Source organism: Dendropsophus ebraccatus, chromosome 5 (assembly GCF_027789765.1).
Source record: "Dendropsophus ebraccatus isolate aDenEbr1 chromosome 5, aDenEbr1.pat, whole genome shotgun sequence".
NCBI classification, from domain to species: Eukaryota; Metazoa; Chordata; class Amphibia; order Anura; family Hylidae; genus Dendropsophus; species Dendropsophus ebraccatus.
This window is the reverse complement of record NC_091458.1, coordinates 42449209-42474919: the sequence shown is the minus strand read 5'-3', so window position 1 is coordinate 42474919 and position 25711 is coordinate 42449209. Positions and strand designations below refer to the sequence as shown.

At 44.1% G+C, this 25711-nt stretch overlaps 1 protein-coding gene across 1 annotated transcript in view; it reads right to left on the bottom strand.

Moving 5' to 3' along the window:
* Positions 1–25233, bottom strand: part of FREM2 (FRAS1 related extracellular matrix 2) — a 153270-nt gene extending 128037 nt beyond the window's left edge. Inside the window, exons 1-2 of the mRNA XM_069969951.1 lie at positions 20171–25233; positions 11404–11493 (exon numbers count right to left, since the gene is read on the bottom strand). Of these exons, the coding sequence (XP_069826052.1) occupies positions 11404–11493; positions 20171–25163 (5083 nt within the window). The 5' untranslated portion in view covers positions 25164–25233. The remainder of the gene's footprint in view (positions 1–11403; positions 11494–20170) is intronic.
* Positions 25234–25711: the final 478 nt, after the last annotated feature.

The following is a 25711-nucleotide window of genomic DNA, read 5'->3' as shown; positions in this document are numbered from 1 at the left end:
GCGGGGTTACAGATAAGGTGTTACAGTTTGCCTGACAACAGAAGAGAAAGAAATTATGTAACTTGGGTCTCAGAAGGGAGGGGAAGGACAGAGGAGCCTAGACAGAAAGGACCAAGAAGTGAGTATTTTCTGCAGCTTCACGGTGTAAGTTAAGATGTGCTGTAGTCAAACAGCCCAATTCAAGTAATAGAAAACTACTACAAACAAGCTTAGATTATGGGAGGTGATTGAACTGGGTTACATCTTTCTTAAATGGAGTACCCCTTTAAGGCTGAAAATTCTAACTCTGTAAGCAGTCACAGCATTTTTTTTAAAGGTGCAAGTGGCTACAGAAAAAAGCAGCGAACTAGCTACCAATCAGTATGTCCTAACTAATTCTAGCATTATACAATTTTTCTATTAAAGGAACGCAACTTTATATATCTAGTTGAAAAATAGTGCTACTTTGGATGGGACTTACGTGTGATAAATTAATATTTTATTTAGTACCCACTGTTCTTCCAGCTTTCTTTTGTGTCTATGGATGACTGGACGCAAGCCAAAACTTCAAGATATATTTAATTAGTACATTATTAAATAACCTTTAATTGCATTTGGACAAGTTGAGCAGGTGTGAGCGAGCATCTGGCAGGCTACTGTACAGCCACACTTGGCTAACCTCATTACCCTGTGCGGTGCCAAGCTATGAATCATTGGCCTTATAAAGTGGATATGAAAGTCCTATTTAAGTTATGTTTGCAAGAGAAAAGCATAAACAGTAAAAAATAAATAGTAACTATACACAAGTTCAAAATTGCAAAAAAAAAAAAAAAAATTTAAACATGTAACTGCCAAAAAATGACACCAAACCGCGACTGCAAAGAACCAAAACAAATTAAAAAAAAGACAGACATAAGAGGCCAGGCTAAGTATTTTAGAGAAGCTTTTTGTGCTAGGAAAAGAGTCCTTGAATTCTCTCAGTAATGTGTTTACTCTTGCAGGACTTGGATTCATCCCAGGAACACAGGAATAAATGTTGGCAATGTTGAGCTTGTGCCAACATCTACCTGAACCGCGAATCACAGGGCTTTGATGTCGACTATTGTTGTGGTGGAGAGGTGGAACAAAGTGACCAGGAAGAGATAAGCACTGTATGCGGACATGAAATAGCAGACTACAAATTGTTCAGGAGTATGGCTGTCTCGCCGCTTTAACTTAGATAACTAATGGCTTGTCACTTCTTACTTCCTTTATAACCAGACAAACATTGTCCTCTAAATATTTTATACCGTTGCCTTAAAGAACCTTTAGCTACTGAGCTTTAGAGTTTAGAGTCCAGATCTATATGATAATATAAATCAGTAATATATTCACATAATAATGAAAATGTATATGATGTCCGCAATCATCCACAATCGTTGTCCGAAATCCTAATAAAAATGTATCCATAATGCTTCCGTATTGCACCCGTAATCCAAATTTTTGCATCTCAGCCAAAAAGGGGAAGGTGATAGTTAAATAAGTGGGGATGGTTTAAATTGATTATTTTATTTTTTTTTACAGATTTTCATCAGTTACGGTTTCGTAAAAATATATGTACGTTCCCAATGACAAAAAGGACTGTGCCACCAGAATCCCCAGGCCAGCAACGACCGATTTATGTAAAAAAAAAAAAAGTTATGTTAAATACATACAATGTCCAATATACTGTAGATGTGGCAAGCCAAAACTAATAGAGTCTGGATGTATGCAACCGGATAAATCCCATGGTCACTATGTGACATCATCCTGTATGTCTGACTGAGCAATTTTTTTTCCACCAGTGTCAGATAAATACAACTGTGGAAAACAAGCCCGAACAGGGAGAGCAAAACGCCAGATCAGCCCCGGTGTCAAATGGCGGAGTGTGATGGAGAAGATTGTGGCCTCCAGCACATCTGCCGATCAGCAGTCTACTGACTTTTTGTTGCTGCCTGATGAGTGAAGTTCATTACTTTGCCCAGAGCAGAGTTGATAACAATATACTGTATAGTCAGCATGTGAATCATCAAAGAGTTCCTACAACCGGAGGATATATCTACTATATGTAAGACCATCCTCTTATGTACGGCTGAGAAGTACAGAAGTCTTAACTAGACTAGAGATAAAATAAGCAAGTAATCCTATTGACCCCCAGGGTTGTCGTCTCATTCGAGGCTAATAATGTCAAAAAATACTGTAATGTGCCCAGAAAAGGGGCAAAGACTTCTGAATCTAACAGGGTGGGTCAAAGGGCTTTCGACTTTACAAAAACTATTGGCTTTATTATAATGTATTTATCTCATTCTAGCAGGACCTAGCAACCACTGATAACCACAGAGGTCCGACCACAGAAACACTCCACACGATCCTTCTAGTCTACTCTTATTTTTATCTTTGAATAGCTATATGTTTTGCTCCGTCATGTTTAACCCCTTCAATTTGTTTTACCTTTCCATTGACACTGCTGCCTAGGGCTTGTTTGTCTGTGGGACAAATTTCATTTTCCAATGGCACAATTTAGTGTTACACTGTCAAAAAAATGACACGGTAGCTTTCTATTTCAAGTCACTCCAAATGGTCATACCAAAATTATATAACATTTTTTCTTTTTTTTTAATTACTTTTGCCTAATAAAAACTTTTTAAAGGAATTTTTTAAGAGTTTGATGCTTGTTTTTTGAGGGGTGTGCTGTAGCATTAATTGGTGCCATTTTGGTTTCATACAACTTTTTTATGACTTTTCATCAGATTACGACATCACATAAGACAAAAAGCATGACAGCTGTAGGCTATGCCTCCAAACAGTTTTTTCAGGTATTGTAATTATTTCCAGACAGAAAAACAGCTAAAAGTTCATCTTTTTTTTGCCATTTCTGCATTGGGATGGTTCTCTGAACAGTGTTTAGACCAGGTCCTCTCCCCACTCTGTGTCAGTGTAAAGAGACGTACCCCATAGACTCGTATTATGCGGTGTCTCCTCACATGACAGGACGCTGGAAGATAACTGTGCGCAGCAGCTCATTATCCCGAGTGGTCGCGGTCTGAACACTGACACCCTGGCCAATCAAGACTTTTTAAGTCTCTTTGGCATGGCAAAAGTTTTTTTTTCCATGACAATGCCTCTTTCATTTTTACCTTATCCTCCTAGCTGATGTCATACAACTAAAGGTGGTTATATGAAATATGTATATTTTTTGTTTTTCGGTCTTCCCACCATTTTTGCAACCCTTCTGTGATATCACTAGAGCTCTTTACAGCAGTATCACAATCTCCCTCTTCCTACTGGTTATACCTCAAGCTATATAGCCCAGCATTACATTCAGTTTGCCCCCCCCCATACTAACCCAGGGGAACTTTGCACACACTTTCTAGCAGATGACTATAAAACAGCCCATCCCTTTCAATGGCGATGCACATGCTGGGGTTTAGCTGGCACACATTGGCGGATCTGTCATCTGAAACAGGATAATAGTTCAATTTGTCCACACATATCTGTATCCAAATTGGATAATATCTCAGTATTCAGCCTGTGGGAATAATATCTGAATCCTTTCCTGGCTCTATGACAGCCTATAAATGAGGTCAGGAGAGAAGCGCAGCCTTATCTGTAGTCATCTTCATAAAGTAATAAAGAAGTGAGCCTACCCAAAATACATAATTACCCTATTGCTTTGATTATTTATCCTTAGTTTACCTATGAAGCCACATCAAATTATAATCAGACATTTATGAGATCCACCATCAGAATAATATGTACTGATAGAAGCTAGCACCACTGTCCCGGCCCAAAAACCATGGGAAAAAAACACATAAAACACTTACATCAATGTATTTATGGCAGTTTACCTAATTTATAAATGCCCCCCTGCCACATTCTTAGACACATGAACCTGTTGAGAAGTGCAACCTGGAATAGATCCTTCATTACATTTTTCTCTACTGGTTATGAACTATGAATGTCTGAATCCTGAGGATGAATCTGAAACATGTCGCACCAGGGTGTACCTATTAAAACATAAGGTATATGGCATGTACAGTATATTTAAACTGTACCTGTCATTATAACTTTCAAAATCTAAATCAACTGTAGATGTGAAATAAAGCAACTTTGCAATTTACATTCATTATGGATTTTTTTTTTTTTTGTTTTAATGGAAAACACGTCACTTTCTGTTTTCTGACTCTTTTTTTTCAGAGAGTCTAAACACAGGAAGTCCCGTGTATCCCAGGCAGGGCCGCCGATAGGGCAGTACAAGTGGTACTGCCGTATGGGGCCCGGACCCTAATAGACACGGAGGGGGGGCCCGGCGGGCCCGCCGGCCGCCGCCCCCCGACCGCTACGCTAGGGGGGCCTGCACGGCCCCCCTTGCCACCTGTTTTTGAGCATCCCGAGAAGCTGCGGCCGCGCAGCTTCTCGGGATGCACTGATCGCTTTAATGTTCCGCCCGCACAGTGAGCGGGCGGAACATTAAAGCGATCAGAATACAGGAGAAGGACCTGTCAGCGTCCTCCTCCTGTATTCTCTCCCATAGGCTGCCGGCACTTCATACCAGCAGCCTATGGGAGGCCGGGCCGTGATCATGTGCCCCTCCGGCAGGCGTGATGATGTGACGTCATCACGTCTGCCGGAAGTCCCGTCCCCGCGGCTCGCAAGATGGAGCCCGAAGAGGAGGAGGAAGAGTTGCTGCCTGCACAGCGTGGATTAGGTGAGTAGGATGTTTGTTTTTTTTAGGGGCACCTCTGGGGGCGTTATTAGTGTATGGGGGCACCTCTGGGGGCGTTATTAGTGTATGGAGGCACCTCTGGGGGCATTATTAGTGTATGGGGGCACCTTTGGGGGCATTATTAGTGTATGGGGGCACCTCTGGGGGCATTATTAGTGTATGGGGGCACCTCTGGGGGCATTATTAGTATATGGGGGCACCTCTGGGGGCATTATTAGCTCATGGGGGCACCTCTGGGGGCATTATTAGTGTATGGGGGCACCTCTGGGGGCATTATTAGTATATGGGGGCACCTCTGGGGGCATTATTGGTGTATGGGGGCACCTCTGGGGGCATTATTAGTATATGGGGGCACCTCGGGGCATTATTAGCTCATGGGGGCACCTTTGGGGGCATTATTAGTGTATGGGGGCACCTCTAGGGGCATTATTAGTGTATGGGGGCACCTCTGGGGGCATTATTAGTATATGGGGGCACCTCTGGGGGCATTATTAGTGTATGGGGGCACCTCTGGGGGCATTATTGGTGTATGGGGGCACCTCTGGGGGCATTATTGGTGTATGGGGGCACCTCTGGGGGCATTATTAGTATATGGGGGCACCTCTGGGGGCATTATTAGTATATGGGGGCACCTCTGGGGGCATTATTAGTGTATGGGGGCACCTCTGGGGGCATTATTAGTGTATGGGGGCACATCTGGGGGCATTATTAGTATATGGGGGCACCTCTGGGGGCATTATTAGTGTATGGGGGCACCTCTGGGGGCATTATTAGTGTATGGGGGCACTTCTGGGGGCATTATTAGTATATGGGGGCACCTCTGGGGGCATTATTAGTATATGGGGGCACCTCTGGGGGCATTATTAGTATATGGGGGCACCTCTGGGGGCATTATTAGCTCATGGGGGCACCTCTGGGGGCATTATTAGCTCATGGGGGCACCTCTGGGGGCATTATTAGTATATGGGGGCACCTCTGGGGGCATTATTAGTTCATGGGGGCACCTCTGGGGGCATTATTAACTCATGGGGGCATCTCTGGGGGCATTATTAGTGCATGGGGGTACCTCTGGGGGCATTATTAGTTCATGGGGGCCACCTCTAGGGGCATTATTAGCTCATGGGGGCACAGCTGGGAATCCTACATACAGGGGGCACAGCAGGGGATCCTACATACAGGGGGCATCCCAAACAGCGCAGTTACTATGGGAACCTACAGGAGGGAGAAAGGGAAGGAAGTTGCTAGAAATGTGCGGAGCCTAAATTGTTTGTCTCGCAGGTTCTGAAAAGATGAAACGTATCTGGAAGGAATCATCATGGAGGTCTGGGCCGGATGGAGAGGAAAAGGGAAAGTGACGCCTCAGATCAAAGAAGACGTCACCTGTGAGTCACTGTATGACACTTTTCTTATTTTGTAGAACATCATTTAGTAGGGGCGCCCCGAGGTGACAGCTACTACATTATCTGTACTCAGAGATATCACTGTGTTATCTGTTGTGTTACATAGGACTGCAGGTGACTACTACATTATCTGTACTCAGAGATATCACTGTTATCTGTGGTGTTACATAGGACTGCAGGTGACAGCTACTACATTATCTGTACTCAGAGATATCACTGTGTTATCTGTGGTGTTACATAGGACTGCAGGTGACTACTACATTATCTGTACTCAGAGATATCACTGTGTTATCTGTGGTGTTACATAGGACTGCAGGTGACATCTACATTATCTGTACTCAGAGGGATATCACTGTGTTATCTGTACTGTTACATAGGACTGCAGGTGACATCTACTACATGATCTATACTCAGAGATATCACTGTGTTATCTGTGCTGTTACATAGGACTGCAGGTGAAATCTACTACATTATCTGTACTCAGAGATACCACTATGTTATGTGGTGTTACATAGGACTGCAGGTGATATCAGGTGATTTCTCCAGGTTGCAGAAGTTCAAACTTCATCGTGCCCTGGTGTGCTGGTGTCTGTATACATGTGTGCTGGTGTCTGTATACACGTGTGCTGGTGTCTGTATACATGTGTGCTGGTGTCTGTATACACGTGTGCTGGTGTCTGTATACATGTGTGCTGGTGTCTGTGTGTGAGATCAATTCTAGAGAACTGGCTCATATACCCCATTTTCCCCAGTGGCTTAAAATGTAACCTCTGTTATACAGTTATAAAATTGTAGAACCTAAATGTGAACAAGGTGCAATTCAAATAGACACTTACTTGTATAGCTGTCTCTTGTGCTCTGTATGCAGTGCATTATATTCACCCTTGCAACGTACAATTTATAGCGTGTCTACAAGCCCAGCGGGGCTCATTATGATGGAGACTAAAACTTATACAAGAGTGGGGTAGGGCTTCCCCTGTATTCAGAATGCTGTTGAGTGCTCGGCAATGCCCCGTTTGGGATTATTGAATTTCGAGGGTCTATGCAGCAGGATAAAGGCACCTCTGCTGCACAAACAGGATCTCCTAGAAAGCGTTCTCACCGCCATGTATTCGCTATCACTGGCTTGGGTGAGCTAAACTAGTCTGCCTGGGGGGGGGGGGGGGTGTGATTTGTATATGCTCACTAACATGGAACAGCCTCATTATATTAGCCTTATCAACATATTCTATGTTAGTGAGCATACCGGGGGGGGGGGGGGGGGGATATTGGTGAACATATACAAATCAAACAGCCCCCCCAGACCCTCAAAATTCAATAACCCCAAACCGGGCATTGCCTAGTACTCAACAGCATTCTGAATACAGGGGAACCCCTACCCCACTCTTGTATAAGTTTTAGTCTCCATCATAATGAGCCCCGCTGGGCTTGTAGACACGCTATAAATTGTACGTTGCAGGGGTGAATATAATGCACTGCATACAGAGCACAAGAGGCAGCTATACAAGTAAGTGTCTATTTGAATTGCACCTTGTTCACATTTAGTTTCTACAATTTTATAACTGTATAACAGAGGTTACATTTTAAGCCACTGGGGAAAATGGAGAATATGAGCCAGTTCTCTAGAATTGATCTGAACCAAATTATACCTCCCAGCAAGGCGTGGGGCGAACACACAATTTTTTTTTTTTTTATTAATGTGGGGGGCCCAGACACTTTGGTTGTATGGGGCCCCGAAATTCCTGATGGCGGCCCTGATCCCAGGCCATCTGAGCGCTCACAGAGAGAAGGCAGTCATGTGATTGATGGATACATTGAGCTGTGACTCTCTGTACTGGCCACGACTTCATGTGTTTAGTCTCTTTTTTTTCAGCCAGCACAAAGCTCAAAAGCTTCAAGAGACTGGACCTAGATTACTGGTAAGTACAGCTTTGTTTTAAAGCATAACTAAAAAAATGAATGTATATCACATCTACTGAATTTAGACTATGAAAGTTATAACGACAGGTACACTTTAAAGAAATTTTTTTTTACATGTGGCAGGGACATGTCAATAGTTTTGATCTGTCAGGGTTTGAGTGTTCAGACTGCAATGGATCAGAGAACATGATATTTGCGTTTCCTTCTGGCTTTGTATTATGTAACTTTGATCACATAATGTAAGTTTTTGGGACTGGCCAGGTCAGAAGGACACTTCTCTCGGCTCATTCTCCTGATTGTTGACCCAGGCTAAGTAAAACTTTTGACAGGTCTCTGTAACATGTTTTAAGGTTTTTTTTCTAATGACAGGTACACTTTAATATTGGGTTCAGATACAGTTTTGGGGCTGTTTTGACAGATAAAGCACCCCTTAATAGTCTGTATTTCCCCACTGAATTTTACTGAACACAGCTCTTTGTGTACACACACTCACATTTTTTTGGCCAAAAACTTTTGTTGTGGCCTTAAAAAATGTAAAGATATTGCCAAAAGGGCCAACATGATCCATAGGCAAAAAAATGACAAAAAAGGCTGAAATCCTTAGATGTTTTTGTTTACAAAAAATTTTTTAAACTCAAAACAAATCTAAAAATGGTGTGTAAACATAGTCCTACAATACCACATCTAGAAATCAAGCTTGTAGTTTTCACATTCAAGAGATTTTTTAAAAAAAGGAACCAAGAATCACCAAACTCATTACGACACAGTCCAGCGTAGTCTTAAATATAGCTCCATCCCCTTCTTTTTGCCTGGTTTACGTCTGTTTCCAGGTGTTAATCTTAATAAATCAGATTGTCGTCCCCCGCACCCCATTAGGCGAGCAGGGAATATGGCTGATGTACACCACAGACAAGGGGCAGATCTTTTTGGTGGCGTACGCCAGGGTCGCATATTAGTAAATGTCCCCCTTCATCTCAATGATCTTGGCTGCATCAGAATCTGGGAGATGCTTTCAGCAATGTTGACAGACGGGATGCGTTTGAGGCTATTTTGGTTACGACATGTGAAGTACCCCAGAGAAAGGACACTACTGTACTATGTATGTCTGCATGAATATACATGATGGTGCTCGTGTGAGCGCCTAGGCCCACCCCTCAGTAACAAAGTAAGCTGTGAATGCACAGAGAGGTGTAAACAATGATCACGAATAGTTGGGACCCCTGGATCGCCAAGATGATTAGTTGGAATGGATTATCATACAGCTTGGCTTTGCTGGCTGGGACTCGGGAAATACAAATATGCTTGGGCACTGTGTAAGGAGCTTTATTAACAATGTTTGGTGGTGACTGGTTCCCTTTAAATTCTGCTCAATAAGGTAGTAAGAAATAAAACAACCAGTACTTACCTCCCTCACTCCCCACCACCATTGTTCTCACAGAGTGCTCACTGTGCAGCCCTTTTCGGGTCTCGCTCAGCCAATTAGTGGCTAATGCTGGGTTTACACGGAGCGATTATCGTTTGAATTTGCACGATAACGATCTAATTCAAATGATAATCGTACGTGTAAACGCAGAGAACGATCGAACGCCGAGCGAGAAATCGTTCATTTTGATCTTTTATCTTGTTCTTAAATCGTCGTTCGTAAAAAATTCCGATCGTTCCGTGTAAACAGTCGTCGCGCGAAAGTCCGGCCGTCCCGCTCGCAGCCCGGCCCCCCGCTCATCCGCAGCCCCTGCACCAGCTTATTTGCCACCCCCGCCGCCGCCGCTCTGATCACCACCCCCGCCCCGATCGCCACCCCCGCCGCCGCTCCGATCGCCACCCCCGCCGCCCTGATCGCCACCCCCACCGCCGCTCCGATCGCTCCCGCCACGAGAATACGTTACCTGCTCCGCGTAGCAGGTCTTTGAAATCCCCGGCTCCCCTCTTCAGTGCATTGATTGGCTGAAGAGGTGAGCCGGGAATTTCAAACGGCTCCTCTTCAGCCAATCAGTGCTCCTCTTCAGCACTGATTGGCTGAAGAGGAGCCGTTTGAAATTCCTGGCTCCCCTCTTCAGCCAAACAATGCACGGCAGCAGTGATTGGCTGAAGAGGAGCAGTTTGAAATTCCCGGCTCCCCTCTTCAGCCAATCAATGCACGGCAGCACTGATTGGCTGAAGAGGAGCCGTTTGAAATTCCTGGCTCCCCTCTTCAGCCAAACAATGCACGGCAGCAGTGATTGGCTGAAGAGGAGCCGTTTGAAATTCTCGGCTCCCCTCTTATGCCAATCAGTGCTGCCGTGCATTGATTGGCTGAAGAGGGGAGCCGGGAATTTCAAACGGCTCCCCTTCAGACAATCAGTGCTGAAGAGGAGCACTGATTGGCTGAAAAGGAGCCGTTTGAAATTCCCGGCTCACCTCTTCAGCCAATCAATGCACTGAAGAGGGGAGCCGGGGGTTTCGAAGACCTGCTACGCGGAGCAGGTAACGTATGCTCGTGGCGGGGGCGATCAGAGCGGCGGGGGTGGCGATCGGAGCGGTGGCAGGGGTGGCGATCGGAGCGGCGGGAGTGGCGATCAGGGCAGCGCAGGGGGCTGCGGTTGATCGTGGGGCCGGGGTGCGAGCGGGGGGCCGGGCTGCGGGCGCGCGATCGCAAAACGATCGCAAAACGATTTTTCCGTACGATATATCGTACCGACTAAACGCTGATCGTTATGGAAACAAAATCGTTACTCCGACATCGTTAATCGTATGATTGGGCCAATTATCGTTCAGTGTAAACCCAGCATAAGGGTCCATTTACACAGAAAGATTATCTGACAGATTATCTGCCAAAGATTTAAAGCCAAAGCCAGGAATGGAGAGGAGAAATCTCTGTCTTTCCTTTATGACCTGATCTCTGTTTATAGTCAGTTTCTGGCTTTGGCTTCAAATCTTTGGCAGATAATCTGTCAGAAAATCTTTCTGTGTAAATGGACCCTAATGGTGCGTTTGCACAGGCAGATTAATCTGACAGATTTTTGAAGCCAAAGCCAGGAACAGACCAGAAACAGGGAACGGGTCATAAAGGAAAGACTGAGATTTCTCCTCTTTTCAGATCCATTCCTGGCTTTGGCTTCCCAAATCTGTCAGATAAATCTGCCTGTGTAAACGCACCATAACACTAGTCACCACTGTGACCACTAATTGGCTTAATGGACAATTCCTTGTGCTAATCCTGCAGCTAAACCACGCAGCGGGACCTGGGATCCATATGAGCAGCGGCATATAAGGTCGAAATCACCAAATACACTAAATTAGAGATTTATTCCCTTCTTGGTTTTGTAATCTGGATATTTAACAACTTCGGAATATCTAAGATATATTAAGCAAAGTACTCACCACTGTCTTCAACAGCAAAGTGAAAAATATCACTTGTTGCATTTTCTTTGTCTCGTAACACGTAGCAGATTTTCATATCATCAATGTCCGCTGTAAGAAAACATAAGTATTAAAAATTATATTTTGGGAAAAAAGGGATACACGAGTGTAAAAACGTTATTGAAAACTATGTACCAGTAGGGTAAGGCTGGGTTCACACTGCGTTTTTGCAATCGGTTTTTTTCATCCGTTTTTTTTTTTTAAAAACGGATGAAAAACGGATTGCAAAAATGGATGCGTTTGTGTGCATCCGTTTTGATCCGTTTTTCCATTGACTTCCATTATAAAAAAAACGGATCAAAACGGACCTGTTTTTTTTGACAGACACAAAAACGTTGCTAAAACAATTTTTTTTGTCCGTTAAAAAAAACGGATCCGTTAAACGTATGCTAAAAACGCAGTGTGAACCCAGCCTTAAAGGGCACAAAACGCCACTTTCAACTTTAAGGTTCCAACAGATCCCGATAAATGTATGTTTTATGGTTTTTTTTTACACTTTCCTCCTACTGACGTCAATGTAATTTATAAGGATCAAAAAATAGATGACAACCGATGACAAGCACATTCTTCATAATATAAACAGAAGAAAACACTAGATCAGCTGATCAGTTTTCGTCAGGCAGTTCCCATTGACAGATGTCTTGGAATAGAGGGGTCAGGAATGTGGTGGCATTTTAACATGCAAGCACATTCACTTGTTCTCGGAATATAGACTAAGCCGAGCATGCATTTGTATAGTAGAGTATGGCGAAATAGGTAAACTAAAGAAGGCCATAGAAGGTCCGTATCTGCCACATTGTCACCTTAACTGACCTCCCTTCTGGGTTCAAGTAGTTCCCAGTAAATATCTTGACTATCAGGAGGGAGAGGCTGAGCTGTGAACAGCCCTTCATACGTCTGTGGCTGTCTTCACGGCCAGGAAACACTAATCCTGAAGCCTTTCAGGAGGCTTCAGGAAACAATAACAGCACCCCTATTAACTGCATGTGCTCCTGATTAAGAGTGCATACAGTTAAAGGGCCAGTGCCAGCACCAGACAGCACGTGCCCAGGTGCTAGAGGTGGCCCAGGCTGCTGAGCTATGCATCTGTGCCAGAATAGGGTTCTATGGGGCATCTGATAGGGTTCTATGGGGCATCTGTGCCAGAATTCTGGACAAATATAGGACATGTCATAGGACATTTTCATGACACTCTTCAAGAAAAATTCTTAAGGATATTCACGCATACTATCCTTAACCTTTATAGAACCTAACAACTCTTTCAATAACTAAAGTTCTCTCCAGGTCATGACTATGGCTTTGCATGCACTTACTAGGCATTGCTCCCACTAGCCAGAATCCTACTCCACACTGATGAGGGGCAAATACCCCGAAACAGCTGTCTGTGGATGGATACCTTGCTTGGGTGGTTTCCTTAATTGGAGACATTCCTTGGCTTGGTTGTTCCTTCCCAAAGGAAGGTCTGGCTAGTTCACTGACATTGAGACATATGATGGTGTCTCTGCAGTGTTCTTTTGCATATATGACTATGGCTTATAGCCTGAAATGGGGTCCAATGTAGTTCTGTCAAGGTTACCATCACTGCGAGAGCAAGACCAGCTAATCCTGCTGCTAAGAGTGCTGGAATCCACCATGGAACCCCTGTTTTTTGGATTTGCACAAACATAAAATTGATTCCTGTATTACAGCTGTCCCTGCCCAATGGCAACAATGACCCAAACTGACAACATCGTAGTGATTTGTGATGGTGTCCACTTTAGTCAATGAATCTGCGATTGGACAGGGACTCACGGCAGTAATAGTGGCATCAAAATGAGTATTGTGTGAATATGGCCTAATAGTTGAACGTGAATTAAAAAAAAAAACTCCATGTATCTCCATGATGTATAGTATTTTTTTTACTATAGGTAGAAACACAAGTTTAGATTTAAAACTTAAAGACTCTCAAACGAAAAACCACATTAAAATGAAAGTAAGTGAGATAATGAATGAAATGGGCATATCCACATACTCCACAAAGCAGTAACCCAGAGAAGTGACGTCACTCCTGACATTCACTGGGAACTACCTGAACCCAGAAGGGAGGTTAGCTAAGGTGACAATGTGGCAGATAGCGACCCTTTCATACGATAGACCACACAATTAAGTCAATCAGCATGCCTGCCCTTGCTAACCAGGCAATTTCCATTGAGAAAAACTCTATTAGTGCCTGAGGCAAGGATTGTCAAAGGAAAGCTCAATCCGCTGAAGAAAGAGCATTTTCTCAAGTCCAATAATTGGCCCCTGTAAAAAGCCGTTTACTCATGTATTTCTAGCTTAAGGCTATGTTCACACACTGTATTTTTGCTCAGTATTTTGCTCAGTATTTTTTATCCTAAACCAGGAGTGGATTGAAAACACAGAAAGGCTCTGTTCCACACACTGCAGAAATTTAGTGGATGGCCGTCATTTAACGGCAAATAATGTCTGCTATTTCAAAACAACGTCCGTTTTAAAATAACGGTAATTATTTTCCATTAAATGACGGCCATCCACTAAATTTCAACAGTGTGTGAACATAGCCTTTCGTGTGTTTTCAATCCAATCCTGGTTTTCGATGAAAAATACTGACCCAAATACTGACCAAAAATACTGTGTGTGAACATAGCCTTAAAGGGGTTGTCCAAGCTTATAAAAACATGGCTGCTTTCTTCCATAAACAGAACCTCACCTATCCTCAATCTGGGTGCAGTTTTAGGCTATGTTCACACTGCTGTGTCAAACAACGGCTGCATGTTTCTGCGGACGATATTGCCATATGGGCCACAGAAACATCATTTTATTTTTATTTTGTTATCCATTAACCTTTAGGACGGCCATACATTGTCTGGGCGGCCTTCGCTCCTGCACTAGGGGCCGCAAATAACTGACATGTCGATTATTTGTGCGGCTGTAGGGGGAACAACGGCCGCTGTCAGTGCGGCGTGTGCATGGAATGGGCGGCATTGCATTGATTTAAATGCAAAAGAAGAGGACATTGTGTGAAAATACCCTTATAGCTCAGATCAAGTAAATGGAGCTGAATTGTAATAATACACAAAACCTGAGGACAGGGGTGGTGTTTGTTTTGCAACAAAGTAGCTGTGCCTTTTCTAATCCTAGAAAACCCCCTTTAAGGGGAAAACAACCTTTCCTGGTATTCAGAAATTAATTACGTGAGAAGACTGAATGAAGAACATTTAAGTTAATATAGAAAAGGTCACACTGATAGTATCTTATGCAGTCAACCATATCTACTACCTATCAGTATGTACAGTAGCCTTAGGTTAGAGTCAATATTGGGTATGCTGTTAGATTGACAATAGCAATTTCAGCTCCACAGCCACCGGGATGAACAATAACTATATAGAGCCAATGGAATGAGCAATATGAGCAATATATTCACATACATAGAAAGTTTGTTAAGTATTGCTTCCATTATTGAAAACTTGTAACCTATTATTTCTCCAAAATCGCTACTATCACTAATAACTACTGTTTTTACCGGCAGGTAGTTAGTTAAAGGGGTACTCCAGTGAAAAAAAATTACTTTCAAATCAACTAGTGTCCGAAAGTGCCAGAGATTTGTTATTTACTTCTATAAGAAATCTCCACTATTCCAGTAATTATCAGCTGCTGTATGTCCTGCAGGAAGTGGTGGATTCTTTCCAGTCTGGCACAATGCTCTCTGCTGCCACCTCTGCTGTCCAGAGCAGTAGCAAATCCCATTAGAAAACCTCTCCTGCTGACCAGACTGAAAATAATACACCCCTTCCTGCAGGACATACAGCAGCTGATAAATACTGAAAGAGTTGAGATTTTTTATTAGAAGTAAATTACAAATCTCTGGCACTTACTGGAACCAGTTGATCTGAAAGAAAACATTTTTTAGTGGAGTACTCCTTTAAATATGGCTGTCACTACAGTCTTGCAACGGAATGTATTGCAATTATCGCAGTAGATTTGCTGTGAATCTCGCGCTCGTTACATGTAAACGTACCCTAAAAGGGAATCTGTCAGCTGCAATTTGCATTCCAAACTGCTGACACTGTGAGATAGCTGTTAGGACAAGGAGACACATGATACCTTTCATATATCAAGCTGTGCTTCCAAGGGTAGAAAATGCTTTTATTCTCTGCTACTAAGAGTCAAAGAGGCTTTTCCAAGCCCCTGAAAAGCGGCAGGCTGAACCCTTCCTGCTTGATTGACACATGGAGTCCTAAGGTGAATTAGTATTTGAACAGGAGTAAGGACCCTATTCTACCAACAGATCTGACGACAGATTATCTGCCAAAGATTTGAAGCCAAACCCAGAAACAGACTATAAACAGAGAACAGGTCAGAAAGGAAAGACTGGATTTCTCCTCTTTTCAAATCCACTCCTGGGTTTGGCTTCAAATCTTTGGCAGATAATCTGTCTTCAGATTTGTTGGTGGAATAGGGCCTTAAGGAGATCTTACAGCTTGCTGAACTTCAGGAGCTTAGGAACACCCCCTTGACTTTCTGCTATAGAAAAGGTATATTTTTAATGTTATGGAAGCACAGACAGATATATGAATGGTACCATGTGTCTCCGAGTCCTTACAGCTACATAACAGCATCAGCAGTTTGGAATGTAAATTACAGCTGACAGATTCCTTTTAAAGGAAAACAATCTGTGGTATAATTTGCCCATCACGACTAATCACAGCTCAGCAATAAATTACAGCAGGCTTTGTTTTACACAGATTGATATATGTGGCCATAGAGTTTAATGGGAACTGCATAAACTATGCAGCACCGCGAGCTACTGAAACAGCACTGATGCTACTCTGTATCCATACCTCCCATTAACATCAATGTAAAATTACCAACTCTGCTATTTTTGACATTCTGACCACTGCCGAAAGGTCACAGACAGGTCGGAGAGGGTCAGAGGTCATTCAATCTTGATTGTCCCATACAACCATTTACAGCGTGTTCAAATAATAAGCAGTATCCAAAAATATTCCCTTAAAAGGGTATTCCACTTCCACTTGATACTTGTTATTATCTATTCAGGCTTCTTCCCACACTTCTCAGCTGCTGCTTTCTGCTGAAGACACAAAAATCTGTGTGCAAGTCTTTATTTCTGTCTCCCCTCCTCCTCCCCCCCCCCCTCGGCTGAAGTGAACAAGTCCCTGGCTGGCTTTATCTGCAACATTGTAGCTTCTTTGTAATGCTGGAGGAATAATCACAGTGAGTTCATTAGTACCTTGAACTCAGATTAACCCTCCCAGCAATAAAAAGAAGCTACAATGTTGCAGATAAAGCCAGTCAGGGACTTGTTTACATCAGCCGTCTCAGAAGGGAGGGGGAGACAGAGAAAACAGCTCACATACAGATTTTTGAGTGTTCAGCAGAAAGCAGCAGCTCAGAACTGGGGTAAGGAGACTGAATAGATAATAACAAGTATAGAAGGAATTGTTAGTTTCACCATGGGCAGCAACATATGAAAAGTTACGTTAGAGTGGGCAATATAATTCCAAAATAAGTAACTAAAATTGGATGTTCTTTGCTCCTAGGGTTCCCATCCTCATGACTCCCCAAGGATTGGACGCCATAGGCAACTGCAAAAATAACAATTCAGTCACCACTCTGGGCTACAAGATTAATAGGTTTCTTAGAATACATATAACTGAAAAAGCTGAATGATATGACAAAGGTACAAGTACAGGAGTATTTTACTTAAAGGGTTTATACTGCAAAATAACTTTCAAATCAACTGGTTTACGAAAGTTATATAGATTTGTAATTTACTTTTACTTAAAAATCTCCAGTCCTCTCCAGTCTTCCAGTACTTATTATATCAGCTGCTGTATGTCCTACAGGAAATGTTCTTTTCTTTTCAGTCTGACACAGTGTTCTCTGCTGCCACCTCTGTCCATGTTAGGAACTGTCCAGATCAGTAGCAAATCCCCATAGAAAACCTCTCTTGCTCTGGACAGTTCCTGTCACAGACAGAGGTGGCAGCAGAGGGCACTTTGTCAGACTGGAAAGAAAACACCTTCAGGACATACAGCAGCTGATAAATATGGGAAGACTGTAGATTTTTGAATAGAAGTAAATTACACATCTATATAATTTTCTAAAACCAATAGATTTGAAAGAAAATACTTTTAGTTGGATAACCTCTTTAAGGCCATATTACACGATTTTCCAGGATAAACTAGACAGCGCACAGACAGCGAGCAGGGAGCAGCAGGAGGGGCCACCCAAATTATCATTAGATCGTTCGGGCAGCCCATTAAAGTCAGTGGCGGTCTGCTGCCACTGATCCTATTACACAGAGCAAGCAGGCTGTCACTGTCATAACTGTGCTTTTTCAGCATGTTGAAAGACCATGATCAGCCAACATCGTGCATGTCAGCTAATCATGGCCTTTCAACATGCGCTATTACACTAAACATTTAACGGTCAATAATCGGCCAAGTACGGACAATAATCACTTCATGTAATAGGGTCTTTGCCTGTATTTATATTTCTATATTGAATTGTTATTACATATACAGGTCAATACAGGAGTTGTGTACACTTTAACCCCTTGGATGACCTACATTTTCCCTGGTCTTTGCACATGTCCATCTATATCCAGCTCATGTGGACTATATCAGCACTGATTTACCATTGCTACACTGTTTCCTCGCACAGATATTCAGGTTTACGCCTGCAGGCTACTCAGACCAGTCCAGGCTTGAGTCGGGGGAGTAGAATCACCTAACGCCAGCAGGTTCCAACTTATATCCTGAGCTGTGGCTCTTCCTAAACGCTATCCACCTGGAACGGCTCCAGCAATAATGGAGTTAAGGATTGTTTGTTACGGGATTGTTCAAAGGGGGAGATGAAAAGATACATAGATGACATGCAGCAGATTGCAACACGGCTGCATCCCACTGCTAAAACAACATTTTGTCAATCTTGTTAAGTATTTAATGTGAAGAGATGTATCAGGCGTTCTCGGTTTACTTACTGCTGGCTGGCACATAATACCCTGTACAATTAGTAATATTGATTTATATTCTGCTTCTAGTACCATGGGGCAGCATCGTAGCCGGACTCTGCCTGCCAGCCAGGGCTTTGAACTAGATCCATTTGGCATTGGACAGTCCTGTCTTTCAGGGCAGCAGACCTTCACTAAGCAACTTTGGCTATTTAAAGTTTATTTTAATCTGTGCACAGCTGCTTATCTACAATAGTAACTGAGCCACAAGTGCTTAAAATATGCCTCCTCTGAAAAAAATAAGTACTTAAAGGGGTTGTTCACCCCCCCCCCCCCCAGAAAAATCTTTGAAATCAACTTGTATCAGAAAGGGCCAGAGATTTGTAATTTACTTCTATTAAAAAATCTTGAGTCTTCTAGTATTTATCAGCTGCTGTATGTCCTGCGGGAAGTGGTGTATTTTCTCCATTCTGACACAGTGCTCTTTGCTGCCACCTTTGTCCATGTCAGGAACTGTCCAGAGCAGTAACAAATCCCCATAGAAAACATCTCCTGCTCTCCAGATTGGAAAGAATACCACTGCTTGCAGGATATACAGCAGCTGATAAGTACTGGAAGACAGGATTTTTTTAATAGACGGAAATTACAAATCTCTGGCACTTTCTGGAACCAAAATTTGGTGAACAACCCCTATAAAGGGAATATTTCACAAGTTAGCAAGAGCTAAGCACTCAGTACTCAGCAATGTTCAGAAACCCTATTGAGAATGAATCAGCTAGTTATCAGCTATCCTCTGGATAGGGAATACATTTTCATTTTGGATATTTTTTATTATATTTTTTTGTAGAAAAAATGGATGACAACTAGAGATGAGCTCGAGCATGCTCCATTCCGAGCCCTAGGGAGTCCAGGAAAACACAGATACAGCCAATGGGGAGATTTATCAAACATGGTGTAAAGTGAAACTGGCTCAGTTGCCCCTAGCAACCAATCACATCCCACCTTTCATTTTCCAAAGAGTCTGTGAGGAATGAAAGGTGGAATCTGATTGGTTGCTAGGGGCAACTGAGTCAGTTTCACTTTACACCAGTTTGATAAATTACTCCAGTTGTAATGACAGATGGCCGTCATTCTTACATAGTGTGAACCTAGCCTAAAGATGTTTTCACATAGAATGGGTGCACTGTGTATTTTTTGAAGGAAAACTGTGGTGTACCCGGATGTAGATCCACACCAAATTGTAACAATCAACAGGGACAATTTTGCTGCGGATCTGCAATATTTCAATAGCAAAATGTGCGCCTGCAGACTTAGATGTGGGTACGCTGCACATTTTCTGCACTAAATCTCCAGCATTGCTATCCAGTGTGAAGGCATCCTCCAAGTGACAGCTGTCTTCCATGGAACTCCTGAACAGGTTCTAAAGAAACCTCAGAAATCCTGGTGTAAAGATAATGGAAATAACTACAGATGACCAGGGCCGTATGTACACAGCAAAGATTTATGGAGGAGGAGATACAATGGCATACTCGGCCCCCCTGTGCATCTGTACAAGGCAGCCACTGATGGGAGTTTCAGGACCCAGACCCCCACAGATGAAAACTTTTGACATGTTTCTATGACATACATCTACACCTTAAAGAAATACTTCCATAGTATATAAAAGCAAACAAACAGCGCACTGTGTTTTACATGCTATGTAGAAAAAAAATTAAGAGATTAAATTAAGCCAATTGGCAGTGCAAGGATTACCTTGTGTGAACTGGTTGATGCTGTGGTTCCCCTTGTTCAGGTTGATAAGAAATCCATGACTGGGGCCTTGAGTGATTCGGATGCGGAGAGAGATGTGGGCGCTATCCCGGTCTTCTGCTTTAAGGAACTTGTTGGTGATCAGGAAGCCCAGATGACCGGTGCTCAGAACACGGAGAGTCGGGGCCCCCTTATTCACTACAATCTGTGGTACCCCATTATCCACAGCTATAATCCGAATCTTCATCATCTGGGGCTGACGGGTCTCGTAGACGGTGTCAGGGAATACATAAAAGTCTGTGTGGGTTCCATCAGTCACAGTGAAGGAGAAACTGTCCTCAGTGGACTCAGTGCCATCGTGTTTATAACTGATCAGGTTGTCATTGAGATCTTGTTTTGTGAAGGTGGTGACTGCTTTACTATTGTTGTATAGGATCTTACCATGCACCGGCACCTGTGTGATGATGAATTTAAGCCTCTTATCTCGGGTATCCCTATCCTCCACTGTAAGTTCAAAGGGGGTGATCAACTTATTTTCGTTCTCTCTTACAGCCAGTTCATGGATGGTCAGAACTGGCTTCTTATTATCAACATCGGTAATGGATATTCTGAATGTGCGGAAAACTGGGTTATATCCATCGGTGACCTCAAATTCAAAGCTGTCCATCTTCACTTCATCATCGGATGTATGTGTGTAATAGACTTTATTGCCAGCTAACTGCAACTGGGTAAATGATGTGATGGGAACCCCCGGCAAATCTGTGCACTCCAGATGTCCACGTACAGGAGCCCTTGTGATGGTGAAAACTAGGTGTTCATCAGGGCTATTGAGATCGCTGGTGCTGAGTAAGTCAGTTGTGAGAGTTACTTTGCCACCTTCTTTTAGAGATACTCCTTTGCTTATGACATCTGGAAAAACCATATCAATGCCTCCAACGGTGACATAAAAATATCTGTCAATGAGTGGATTTATGCCATCCGTAACATCAAATTTGAAGAGATCACGGATTCCCTCCTGGCCAAAGTGATGGTACTGTATTAGTTCCCGGTCCACCTCATCCTGGGTGAAGTTCATACCCAAGGTAATGTTTTCTAGGCCACCATTTGGTCTTTTTCGTTGTAACAGGCCTTGACCAGGCCCATATCGTAATATAAAGGTTAAAGACTTATCATCAGAGTCCAGGTCTGTAGCTTTTAATACTTTATTAGAAATCAGTTTGGTTTCTTCGATTTCGATCTCCAGTCCATCATTTATGGTCATTCTAGGAGTTTCATCATCCACCGGTATGATCATGATGAGAACAGTTTTGATCACTGAATGTTTCCCATCAGAAAGTTTTATATCGAAGCTGTCTTCTTTGGTCTCTGAGTCATCATGCTCGTAAAGGATGGTGGAGCTTTCCTTTATGTCATCCAGGCTGAAGCTGTCAACTATCACAGTGCCATTAGTTAGCTGGTTGACAATATGTCCATGTTTTGGTGGCTTTGTTATGAAAAATATAAGGTCATCTGCCGGGACATCTGCATCTGCCCCATTTAGTATTGGAATATCAATGACAAGACTCATTCCCTCCATGACCACAAACTCTCTCATGAAGATCTCTGGTTTTTCATCATTGGCAGGTATGATAACAACTGGGAAGAAATGCTTTTGGGAAAAGTTAATGCCATCAGAACAGTGGAAAGTAAGTCTGTCTTCTATAGGTTCCACACCTTTATGGATGCTCTGAACATAATAAATGTGTCCTAATCGAATATCCTTCAAGGTAAATGCACTAATAGAGGTCCCTGCTCTGGATTTTTCAGAGCCTGGTGCTGGTGAAATGTTTTCAAGATATCCAGATGTAGGCTGCACAACAATTGTGCAAAGGATGTCATCATTTGGGGTGTCTCCATCCGTCGCTTTCAGATGGGAAGGTGTAATCACACTTTTCTCTCCTTCAATAACTGCAAATTGTTCCCCCACTGAAACAATAGGAGGCTGGTTATCCAGTGGTAGTATGGTCACTTGAACACGAACTCCATTAACTCTATTGCCCCCAACAGTCCATTCTTCGGACATGTCCGACAATGTCAAATTGAATGAGTCCTCTTTTTTCTTCAAACCAATTTCTCCAGAAGTGTGAGAATAAACGACGGCACCATCGATGATGTCCCTTTGAGAAAATCGTTCAGCTGGGATGCCATTGACCAGGATTTCTCCAAGAAGCGGTGGGTCTTCCACAATGAAGGTTAACATGAGGTCATCAGTATCTGCGTCAGTGCCTTGAATAACATTGGAGGTGATTTCAGCAGAGCTGCCTTCTAAAACGTCCAAGTAGGAGCCAATGGTTCCAGAAGGTAGCATGAGCCTAGGCACTTCATCGTCTACTAGTCGCACAGTGATTTTGATGATGATTGTAACTACGTGCACTCCATCACTAACATCAATGGTACAAGAATCACTAGTAGACTCCTCACCGCTGTGCATGTAGCTTATCCTTCCACTCCGAATGTCATCCAACACAAATGTCTCACCGACATCCATCACGTGATTGGAATACAGCACTTGGCCATGTCTTGGTGACTGGGTCAGGGTGAAGGTAATTTTGTCTTTGCCAGTATCTGCATCAGTAGCATCAAGTTCTGCTGGGGTGATAATGTGACTTCCTCTCTCAAACACAGTAAATCCGGTATTAATAATACTCGGGGGCTTGTTGTCCACAGGCTCCAGAAAAATGGTAAAATCCCCTTCAGCCATATTGCCAGACATATCCTCTACAGTATAGTGAAACTGCACTACACGTGGTGTAATGCCAAGCTCCAAGTCAGGTGGTTTGTAGGCAATTTTGTGATGGTTTATCTGGGCTTGTGTAAATTCTGTAACAATCTGATCTGGGTTTTCAGTAAGCACTATAAATCCCATAAGAACTGGGTTGTTTTCATCAGTGTCAGTCGGGGGAATAGTCACTGTGTATTTGAGGTCCCGGTCATCAGAATCCAAGTCAGTATATCGAAGAAATTTTCTCTTAAAGTGGGTCAGATGGTATTCCTGTACCACCATCTTAAGGGTGGTGCCCGTGTATAATTCTGGAGGTAAGTCATCAATGGGATTAATCTTTACTATGAACATGTGTTCTCCAGACTGGTTAGGAGGATCATTGTCATCTTGGACTCTGAAGACCAGTTGGTCCATGACTGGGACGGTGCTGTGTGGTCCAATATGCTTGTAATATAATTTGCCATCTAATATGTCTTGTTGAGTCCACTCCTTTACTTCCTTTTCATAAAGATTTAGTTCAGGTAATAATTTCCACTCGGAAGGGTCTTGAGGTATCTCAGATTGACGCAGTATCATTTGGCCAAGTGTTGAATAAGGTAAGTCCAAGATAAATCGTATGGTAGAGTCCTCTGAGTCAATATCTGTTGCACTCAACACAACTGGAGTCACAGGTGACACTTCTTTCTCGGAGATCATCAGACCTGTGTTGGCGTTGACTATAGGGGGCTCGTCATCAGTTGGCACCACCGTTATTGGGAAGAGGAACTCGACTTCATGTAGCCCATCTGTCATACGGAAGATGATGTTGTCACTGTACGTGTCACTACCGTCATGTTGATAAATGACCCTGCCTTGGTCCAGGTCAGAGGCTGTAAAAAATTTAGAAGTCTCAGGTGAACCCAGCAGGTACAGCTGTCCATGTCTAAGTCCATCAAGTACAGTTACTTTAACATCATCTAGATTGTCCTCATCACTGATCTGTAAATTGTGAGAACTTGAGAGGGGACGTGACTGCCCTTCAAACAGTAGCTGCCCCGTGTTCCGTGTCACCACGGGGGCAAGTGTATTCATTGGTTTTACCACAATCATGAAGGAGAACGGCTCAGACACTGCTCCTTCAGTGTCCACCACCTCCAGTTCCACTTCAAAGATGCGCTCCACGTCAGAGTCCTCGGGTGGGGGTTTGTAGGCGATTCTAAGTTCCTGCAGATCCCTCTGATAGAAGGAGGTGATGGGCAAGTTACGGTCATCCGTACTCACAATCTGCCCTTGTCCTGGACCAAAGGAAGATGTGATATTAAATATAAGATCCCCAGGGTCGGATTCCAAGTCTTCTGCCGCCAACATGTCAGGGGTGATGGCTGTCATGACAAACTGGTCCACCTCCATCATCATCATTGCTATGAAGCTGGGTTTAGGTTGGGTGTTCTCCAAACCTTCCTTGATCCTAACCAGGATATGGAAATGCTCCTGCTTGAGTAAATTGCCAACTTTATCATGCAGCTCCACCAACATGGGGATATAGTCCTTGTTGGGTGACTGGGTGGCAGCGGTGTGTTGGTAGCGAACCCCTTGTTGTAGAAACTCGCCACAGTCCACCATATGCCCAGCGCTCCCCAGCACCCTTCCATACCTGGGCAGGCCAGCAAGGTCCAGCAGGGGGGTGATCCTGCACACTTCAAAGGTCTTATCATAGGTGAACTCCAGGACCTTCTTGTCTATGGGGTTACTGGTGGCCAGCAGCCTGTCCACAGTCAGGGGCATGTTCCTGGTCACCACCTCCAGCTGGGTGAAGAGCACCTCCACCTCTATCATGAAGGGGATGATCACCGTGCTGCTCGGGGTATCATAGCGGAGCTGCAGCTTGACTCTGTCCCGGGAGGGACTACGGGCTCCCAGGTGAGAGTACTTCACCTCCCGGGCTCCGAACTCGCAGGGGAAGCGGTTAGGGGAGAGCTGGCCGGGTCCCTGGGACAGCGGGTCATTGCGGAGGACGCTGATGTGACACTTGTCTCCCGGCTGCACTTGGATCACCAGGTCCAGCACCGGCTCCAGGTAGACGGATCTCCCGAAGGGCACCCTCAGCCCATGGTTGGCCACCAGGATCTGCTCCTCTAAGGGTCCGTACGTCAGGGGGGCTCCCTCCAGCCCTGCAGCCCTCTGTGCCCATGTGTCTCCGCTCAGCAGCAGCAGCAGCAGCAGCCATAGCCCCGGCAGCCCGGGGGTCCCCAGCATGGTGTAGCTTTCTCCTTCACCGGCTCATGGATCGTGCAGCAGCAGTATATAGGTCTGATCTGTGTGGACGTGTGTGGGCGCCTGCCCCGAGCCTGCACACCGGGCTTCTCCCTGTGAGGCTGAGCTTTACTCTCATGGGAGTCCCGGTGCAACAAGTGGGAGGAGTCAGCGCAGAGCCGGGGGAGGCCATTGGTGCAGCCGCCTGCTGGGGAGCGCTGAGTGAGCGGGGCGCCTGTCACTCACCCTGTCCGCAGCAGCAGCAGGTGACCGGCCGGGGGAGCGCAGTGCGGTCACCCGGGGGACATGGAGTCCCATACACTCCTGACAGATACCTGCCTGCTGCACTACATCAGGGCTCCACAACCTGTAACTCTCCAGCTGGAACCACAACTCCCATCATCTCCCGGCAGACCAGCATGATGGGAGTTGTAGGCACAGTTGGAAAGCTACAGTGCACTATGGACCTAAGTGTATTCCTAACCTGGTGCCTAACCAGGCAGATCCTGGGTGCCCACTATGTCATCCATCTCCTGTTCACATCACATCCT